We start from the raw sequence: 9,420 nt of genomic DNA, 5'->3' as shown, positions 1-9,420 counted from the left end.
GCACACAAAAAGTATTCTACACTACAAATGTCAAATGTCCACCAATTAAATTATGTTCTACTTACTTTCACTGATCAACGAATTAAGGCTATTTGTATTTAAGGTACAAAAAGAGGCCATGGACAGTTAATCAGGAAATTCTCTGTGTATAGAAATTCTGGGTTGTAATTAGACTTGAGATTGAACTCCTTTAAACTATTTTCGAAGACTTCTTGAAAAAAGAGGGAAGACTCTCCTGCCCCGAGCATTTTTTACGTCCTCTTTCCTCGTCCCACGAATAGACGCTCAATCCTCAGTTAGGTTAGGATGTCTTGCGATTCCCACAATCTCCTACTTCCACCCCTCCAATATTCCCTCTAGTCCAATGCGCTCTAGTCCCGCTCTCCGGGGCGACACCCACTTCCTCCACCCTCTCACTGAGACCCAGGCCGATCCGAACCCACCCCCTTCCCCTTTCCCCCTCCGCTCTCCTCCCACACACACAAAGAACCGTAAGCCTTACCCCACCTCACCAGCAACTCCTTCCTAGTTCCTCATTTTCGGCTGCTACCGCGTCAGTTGCTGTAGCGAAGACAACAGTTTCGCTGGAACTACACTCAGAATCTACAGGTAGAAGATGAATGAAACTGTTTTCGTGAATATACTTTCACCATTACGGATGACCCAAAAAAACATTAAAAATATCGAAAATATAAAAAACCCACAAAAAATATTCTTCTTCCCACCAATGTCTACAAATTAATATATATTCTACTTACTGATAATAATCAATGAATTAAGGTTGTTTGTATTAGAAATAAGCTGAGATATCTCCAATGTCATTGAGAGGGGTAAGATTTATGAAAATAGTAGAGTAGGAAGAAGTCGCTGGTTTGGTGGGTTGGGCCTAGGATGCATTAAATGATCCTCCTCTCATCCCCTAGCTGAGCTATTATGAAGTATTTCGCTCGCTCAAACTGCCAGCGTCTTCATGTCGAAGACGAATGAAACTGTTGTCTTCGCTACAGGTACCGACACAAGAGTAACCAAAAATGAAGAACTTCATCGCACATCGCGGAAATCTCCGTTCCCTCCATAAACCCTCATAAATACGCTACACGAAAAAATTATCCAATACCCTGAGAAAAAGTGACCAGTAACGGTCACGAAACATCGGGCAACGAACGGAATAGGTACGCGGAAAAACATCTCCAACAGCTTCTCACTACTCCACCACTCTCACTAAAGTCTTACCCCTCGCAATGGCAGTGGAGATAGCCCACCTTACAGCTTTGGGGGATGGGAGGACACAATGCACCCTAGGCTCAACCCCACCTCAACAGCGACTCCTTCCCACTCCACTATTCTCACAAGTCTTACCCCTCGCAATGGCAGTGGAGATGGCCTGCCTTGCTGTGTCTGGAGGGTGGGAGGAGGAGCTAAGCCTACAGGTGTCGTCGGTGCGAATTTCTCTTCCCCTTTCTCCCGGATAGAGTGAGGGAGCGAGAAAGTAGATAGAGAGTTTGTGATAGATAGAGAGAGAGAGAGAAGTAGGGGTTTTTTGGGGAAATAGAAGGGGTGGGATAGGTTTCTTTTTCGGAAGGGTTTATGCAGTTTCTTTTTTTTATCTCCATGGGAGGAGGAGTGGGTCACAGGGTATTGGGTGAAGGTTTGAATGGGGGGAATGAAAGTGGTGGAGAGGGTAAGGGGGGTGAGGAATAGGGGTGGGGAGGGGGCTAGGGTCTGGCGAGGCGCGCGCACGCATTCGCGTAAAGTGCAGGGGTGGGGGAAGGGAAGGCCTTCCCCTACTCTTCTTCCTTCCCTGTATATTCCTCCCCCCACTCCGGCCCAGAGGTTTGGCCCCCCCCCCTCTCCTCGTCCCTCGTCGTCTGCTCAACCCTCACCCCCACTACCCTATCCCTCTCTTTCCTTCTCTATACGCGGAACCCATTCCACCCTATTCCTCCCCCATCCCCCTTAGAGCGCCGCCGGAGAGGAGAGAGAGAGCTGCCCGAAAGGATATACGGCTTGCGCTCAGTTTCGCGTTCGGTCTTCGAGGCTGCGGAACTTGCAGCGCGGGGTGCAGTGCGATCACCTCTCTCGCACCTGACCGCAGGGAGACTGACAGAAGAGGAAGGGACGGACTTTGGGGGGAGGGAGGGAGTTCCTTATGAGAAAATTGTAGGGTAGGCTCACATATCGGTGGAACCACACGAGTGGACAGGATTGGTATCAGAATTCAAACAAGTTGAAGGAAGAGAAAAGGAAGGAGAAGTTTCTTGTTGCGTTTTCGTGCGTGTGTTCATGCACTCGGGACTGCACTATAGATCCCTTACGACTCGGTATCTTCGATGATAGACACGAAGAAAAACTTTTAGACATGTAGATCTGGTGATAGGAGTGTGGTTTGTCGTTCTCCTCTTTTTGAGTTTGGCTGGCCGGACCGGGGTCGTAAGGGAGTCCCTCTTGAGTTTTCAGTCATCGTTCGGTGGTCAAGCAGGACCTTAGAATATTTTTTCTCCTTCTCACATCGCCCTCCGTATTAGTTCGAACGCGTGAGGTAGAAAGGCAAACATTCCGAAACGTATTGAAATGACATTAAATGGAGATTGAGTCGGTATAGTAGCCCACCCCACCCTTGACGGGTTTCTCCGCGAACCCGAGTCCGAAACCGATCCGACTAGACGTTTGCTTACATAAGTCTCTCTCTGACCGAGTATTTTTGGGGTGAGTGTCAGAGGGTCTGAGGAGAGAAACGGAGGGAATAGTCTGAAGGTAGAAGAGCGGCCCTTGTTGACTGCTAGCAGCCCGAAGAAACGTTCCCGTCCCCCATACTCGCCGGTTGACCTTTCCGCTGCGAGTGAAGACTGGTGTGCGTCAATGTGTGTTTGATCGGAGCAGGAGGAGGTTGTTGCCGGACCGGTGTGACCCCATTCCACCCGCAACCCCCTTCAGCTGTCGCCGCACTCTGAATAAGACAGACCTACGTCCACACGTTTCCCAGTTGCACACAGGTTACGCCGCCGCGGCATGTCATTTTCCTCGCGGCGACCGCACGGCCTTCCGCCGCCACCGCCAGTGCGCGAGGCGGCTCGTGGACGTGCCCTGGGGGTCGAACAGGTGTTTTGGTGATGCGACATGTGAGGCCTGGGAACGGAGAGCAGGCGTGACCCGGCCGTCGGGAAAGACGTCAGCTGCCGGAGGTCAGTTGATCGAGAATAGCACGCAGCGGACAGTCTTTCACGGAGTGGGAACTACATCTATATCTTCATCTCTATCTGTTCCATCCCCCTCTGCATGCGAGTTTCCCCGTCAATCTCCCGCGTGGACGCTGCCGCAACACTCGCGGAAGAGGAAGTTTACGTATCGGCCGCCTGCGGACGCGGGTTTTGGCGGTTGCGCCAGTTAACCTTGCCGAAAATTAAGAGTTGGCGAGGCCAAGAGAGTTTCAAATAGTGGAGAGGACTAAGAAGACGAGACCTTCGACATCGTGTCCTCTCGGCATTCAACGAAGAAAGAATGTGAGAAGCCTGTGCTCAAGAACGGTAAGATGATTGGAGATTTTCTATAGCTCTACTCACGTAATATATTAGCTATGTATAGCCTATCAAAGCACATGAAATTGGCGGGTAAAGAGGGCGCTCGCCGTTGTGTGGATGAATCTCTGTCTTTTGAGTAGTCTTATTTCCCTATTTTGGGACGTATTATACGTATAAAATTTGTGTGATCATCTTAAGTATACCAGTCTATATGGAGGATATCATTTTAATCGTTTTTCCTGTAATTCAAGCATGAAATTATTTCACTGTGAAAATAATGGTGCTAAATTTCATATTTCTTTTGCATGAAATTCTGACAATGTCTTACTCTATATACCAAGAACTTTTCTATATGATAATTTGAGTTTTATGGAAATAATACGACGTATAAAAATCGGTTGAGCGTGAGTAATGCTTCTAAAACGTAATAAATTGGTAATGGCCAAAAGAGATAAAAATGGGATCGCTGTATGAATTTCTATGATAAGGGCATTCTTATTTTTTTAATACCCCTCAAATACCTTTTCCCGTTACCCACTTGGCACCGTTTTCACCGACCAAAAACTTTCCACGCTCAGACTCGGGCCGATATTATTTGCATTTTTTTCATATATACCGAGATCCTTCGTAAGCCGCATTAGCTTGCGAGCTCGATTTACGTTCCATAGAGTCTGGTGGAAAATCGTTTTTTTTTCCCTCCGCTTTTGTTGTGCTCTTTTGTTTACCTTTGGCAGCGAAGGGGGATGATACGGAAAGGTTTTAAATTTGTCAGTTCCGCTCTCAACGTGGGCGTGTGAGAGAAGTAGCGTCAGGAAATGTAACGGCCAGGGAAAGGTTTTGGAGAGACGGATCCGACTGAATGCCCGCTTACACACGTGAGTCCGAGTGAAGGTGGAAAAGAGGAAAGTTTTTGTTTTATACTTTTTTATCTTGGTGTTTCCCGTCCTACCAACGCGCTTTGCCCGTTCCGTGGCTCTAGGATTTTCTCGACCGGACGGCTTAGCGCTGAGCCGTTGCCCCTGACGGTCACAGTCGAGAACTCCCTACACCTCGTCACCTGAACGCGAATGTATCATTTCTTCACGAAGTGTTTCACCTTCCCATAACTTCGAGTACTCCATAGCTTACTAGCTGATTCTTTGAGCGTAGATTTTTCAAATTTCAAGAATATGTTGGATGCAGGTTTGTTGTCGATGACTATTCTCGTTCAACACGCTTGGATTGGATTTTTGTTATTCAACTAAGAATAAGAATAATCGTGGTGAGATTTTGGTTTGATGAGAAGTCTCTATCAAAGAATTGAATTAAACATTTTTCTTGTGTGCTCAATTCACATTCTCCCTTAATATTTATGACAAATTATGTGACGCCTTGAGAGAGTGGTTTCACGTATTGTTAGGTTAAAATTTTGCGTATTTAAAATAAAGCAATTTCCGACTGTATCAGAGTTAATTTCAGCCATTATTTATTCTGTTTACATTAGCCTCGAACTCCAAGGAAACGGTCCGGGATAAGTATTTTACTATGGAAAATGGCAGGCTTTCTGCTTTCTCAAAATTCAATCCCCAGAATCATTATAATACAATCAGGATCAGGAGGTGTGTTACTCGATAAAATATGTTATCTAGTGGAAGACATGAGAGGAAGCTGAACACTCGCTTGCTTTGATAGGAGCGGGCCTAAAGCTAGGGCAGCTGGAAAATTCTTTATTCACTAGGGCATTGAGCTGGACGTGAGCCGTCCACTTTGTAGGAAAAGCGATTAAGAATCAGGAGATGGGAGGGAGACTAGCTGATCCTACCGAGAGGAGGTAAAAGTGTAAGAGCAAAGTTCCGTGTAAGATATCTGCATCCGTGCTTTCTTATGTCGTCCCAAAATAATTTTTTATGTATACTAACTTATTATAGGGAGTGTATTTTACGGCTTCGCAAACCAACCCGGTACATGACCAATTAGTTTATTTTTCCTTAGTGTATTGCTCAAACATTGTGAGTGTTTTTTTTCTTTTTAAAATAAAAGATCGTATCACTTTTCCCTAAGATTTTTCATGCGCACTACGCATTAAAAATCTTGTGGAAAAGTGCTACGATCTTTTATTTATTTAAATATGTCTAACTCTACCAATTGAAGCCTGAATCTATTGAACTTATTGTGAGTGTGTTGCTTTGACGGTTGATTCTTTTTTGATTCTGACACGACTGTATCATGGCCTAAATATTTTGCACAGCCTGGTGTGTTTGACTATGATTTAGAATGCTTATTGCACTTTTTAGCGATATCTTTTAGCTACATCCTTTTTATATAATTTTGTTTGGTAACGGCCGAAAACAATATCATGAAAACAATGGCAGTTGCATCGCGGGTAGCTACTATGCCAGATATCTTCCTAAACTTTTAAATCCTGAAAGAAACGCTCGAGTGGTCGTCTATAAAAAACATGAAATTAAAATTGTCTCAAAATTTTATTGTTCTAGCATAACTGATAGATTGATGTGTACGTGGGGCTTTCATAAATATAAAATATATAAAACATCAATAGTTATTTCCTCACTTTTATACACAACTCCACTACTGACAATGGTTTATCTTGTTGAAAATGTCCTTAATGTGTCGAAATGGTGGTAACTATTGGTATTTCATATTTTATAATGGGTATATCGTCAAGCCTGAAACTATTTCATCGATTTCATGAGAAAATTTTACGGGGGTGCATATGAGAAAGGTTGAAGGGTCAACAATAGGTTCGGAGTCAATAAAGTTTTTAGGCTAATCCGTGTCTTGTGGCTAAAAGGTCAACCTTTCTCCCCCTCTACAGGGTACCTCTTCAGGAATAATGACTTTCCCCACATTAGTCCTGAAGAGGTCCGGCGGAGGGGAAGAAACGTTGACTTTTAAGCCAAAAGACGTGGATTAACCGAAAACATTTATCAATTGACAACGAATGGACCGCGAAAGTTAAAAAAACCATAAATAGATACTTAATTTTAGCGAAACCTCGGAGGTTAGGGGAAGAAAAACCATTGAGAAGTTAAGAAACAGACTGATAGGAAAGGAAAAAACGGAGCGTTACAGTATAGTAATATTCCATACTAAGTATTAGTGCGCGTTTTTGGACGTGAAGGGGATGTAAAAGCACGGGTATGGAGTGTCCTACTGGAATTCTTCATCCGCATCCTGTTTTGTACACCCAAACTTTGCCCGGATTAGGGAGACTGTTTTGCGACGACCTAAGAGAAAGGAAGGCTGACGACGGTATTCTAGGTGAGAGGATCGTGGAAGTTTCGGCGGAAGACCCTTTTCGGGGCTAAAGCGAAAGGGAAAAGGGTTGAGTGGGAATAATCACGGAGGGGACCTCTTCGGGGACCTTTTGCCCCGAGTCACGCTGTGGACCCCTTCCCTTGTCTCCTTCATCCCCCCCTCTGATCCCCTCCCCGTCCTCATCCATACTAAAGGCCATCATTATCCCCCGACGCCTTACCAAGGCTTAAAGAGGGTGGTGGGTTCTCCTCGAGGATTTTCCAGGGGTCAGCGGCGGTAGGAAGGGGTCTGCCTCTGTCCCTTGCTGGGGAGGAGGGTTTGATGGTTACAAGGGTGGGGGCGGGGGTAAGCGGGGGCCGTGCTAAAGGCCCCCGAGCGGCCGTCCGCCTGTTGCATAGAGAAGTACGTGCGAGCACGTGACCTCGTCATCGACCTGCAATAACGCCTGGATCTCCCTCCCCCTCCCCACATGCTCCGTTCTCACATACACCATCTCCAGCCTTCCTATTAGCCGATTTTTCCTCTCTCAAAACATCAACATGAAGAAAATATCCCACCGTTTAAGGTAGGTCTACGTGAGGCACTTTGCAAATTACTCCGGACTGTCTCCTCTGCGGAATTGTACTCACCTCTTCAATTCACAATTAGACCTACTCCCTGTCATTCCATCTCTACACCCTATTTGCCTCCTCCCTCTCTCTCTCTCTCGCTTTCCTACCATTTTTCTCTCATAAACGGCCGTTTTTATCCCCTCTTCGTTCAGTTTTCGCCACTTCCCAGCCGTCTGTCTCATCTGTATCTCCTCATGATGTTTCTTTCCCAAATTGAGCTCACCTCAACAATTCACAATGAGGCAAATTCCTTGTCATTCTATCTAAACACCCTATTCGCCTCCTTGCTCTCCCTCTTCGCTTCTGCACCATTCTTCCCTCTAAAACGGCCTCATACATCCCCTCCCCGCTCAGTACTCGCTTCTTCATGGCGTCTGTCTGTCTGACCTGCCTGCAAAGTTACGGGGAAGACAAATAGTTGAGAAATGAAGAAACTGACTGATATTTAAGGGAGAATCGGAGGGTCGCAGCAAAATACTATGCCTAGAATTATCGCACTATGTATTTATGTCCGTTTGTTGGCGTTTACGTGACGTACCTATAAGCTCGGGGATAGAGTGCCTTAAGGGAATTAGTCGTCCGCATCCTGTAGATGATTCTTTTCGTAACCCACAATGTCCATCACTTCGGTGTTCCTTTTTCTCTGCGTCCTCTTCGACATCCACATTTGGAATACCTTCATTTTTTTCTTTTCTTCCTTTGTAAATGTTTACCTTTTACCACCGTTAAGCGCTACACTACTTCAGACTCTTCGCTAACGTTTTCCTCAAAATCTTACGTAACGATCCTCTCATGGCGGTGGAGTGTCATGTCATATGGCATGGATATTTAAAATCCAGTATTCCTCAAAATATCTTCCTTATAATGAGCACAAACATTTCTTGCACGTCATGTTCTTATTTCTTGACCACTCTACAAGAATATCTTCCTTTTTGTCACACATTGTGCAAATGAAAGTGAAGGTAAGTAGGTAATCAGTCAATCTATTGGTTTCATTAAGATGAAAATGTTTAAGGTCAGGTGATATTCACAATATAGAAAAAAATGTAAGCTTAAGAAAGGATATTTGATCAGTAATAGAAATAATTCTTGCCGACTCCTGAGAGAAAAGGAATTTTTATTCCATTCATGCTTGTTTATCGGAAGTAACCGTCCAAGACCACAAGAACGAAGCAACAAATCACTCGCTATCAAATCAATTGGGTTGCTTTAGATCGGAGAATGAATTCCAATCAAGTCAAATGATATTTGATTAGTGAATTTAATATTCCTGTCTAATGTCTTTTTACTTTGAGAATGACCACGCATGGTGCCAATACAATATCCAATGCCTCTTTATTATGTAAAAATTGTTATAGAGAAGCGGACAATTAAGCTTGAGCGATTAAAGTCACTAACGTCGAAAAAAATATTTTGAAGTATTCTTGTCTTTCTTCAGTGACTTTTCGCTTTCGTTTTAATGACCTATGTTTTCATTTTAATAATTTAAAAAAGTATGCGTTGTCCTAAGTTAGAATTTTAATATGCTTTTTTTTGTAGACCAATCCTGTTCCTCTCCCGTAAATTCGGCACTGTCTTCACGGTGTTCTACGTCTACGAGTTCCTTTAGTATAGTACAAAGCGTCAAAAGAAAAACCTCGCTCTCTGTGTACATCTGCAGATTATTTTCAGTAAAGGAATGTATTTTCAGAGATCGTCAAGGAAATTTTTCAAAATTCAATGAAAATTTTGAAAAAAAACTGCAATACAACTATTTTGAGGTAGCACTGAGATATGTTAAAGCTAGGTATTAATTTCTCTTCTATATTACTATTTTTACCTTCTCTTTGATTCTTTTTCTTCTGACTCCAACCGGCCCATTGTATTGATAAGTACTCTTACGACTATACATCTTCAATTTCTGTTAAAAATGGCAGTTTAATTACAGATGCAATATAATTTTGTCTTGTGGTCGTATTTTATGGAGGTTAAATGTCCTTTTTTGCTGCAAACACTTAAAATCATCTCTTTGAATTTATGAGTAAATTGAGTTC

At 43.9% G+C, this 9,420-nt stretch overlaps 2 protein-coding genes across 2 annotated transcripts in view; one reads left to right on the top strand and one right to left on the bottom strand.

The window, feature by feature from the left end:
- Window positions 1-2,037: 2,037 nt before the first annotated feature.
- LOC124165208 overlaps window positions 2,038-9,420 on the top strand; it is a 500,277-nt gene continuing 492,894 nt past the window's right edge. The window contains exon 1 of the mRNA XM_046542490.1: window positions 2,038-3,524. The gene's annotated coding sequence lies outside the window, so the exon portion shown is untranslated. The remainder of the gene's footprint in view (window positions 3,525-9,420) is intronic.
- Window positions 6,965-9,420, bottom strand: part of LOC124156178 (piggyBac transposable element-derived protein 4-like) — a 29,849-nt gene continuing 27,393 nt past the window's right edge. The window contains exons 2-3 of the mRNA XM_046530594.1: window positions 7,611-7,778; window positions 6,965-7,163 (exon numbers count right to left, since the gene is read on the bottom strand). Coding sequence (XP_046386550.1) covers window positions 6,965-7,163; window positions 7,611-7,778 — 367 coding nt within the window. The remainder of the gene's footprint in view (window positions 7,164-7,610; window positions 7,779-9,420) is intronic.

This window comes from Ischnura elegans, chromosome 1, assembly GCF_921293095.1.
Source record: "Ischnura elegans chromosome 1, ioIscEleg1.1, whole genome shotgun sequence".
Classification (NCBI taxonomy): Eukaryota; Metazoa; Arthropoda; class Insecta; order Odonata; family Coenagrionidae; genus Ischnura; species Ischnura elegans.
Note: the sequence above shows the minus strand (reverse complement) of the source record. Positions and strands in the feature narration are given on the sequence as shown.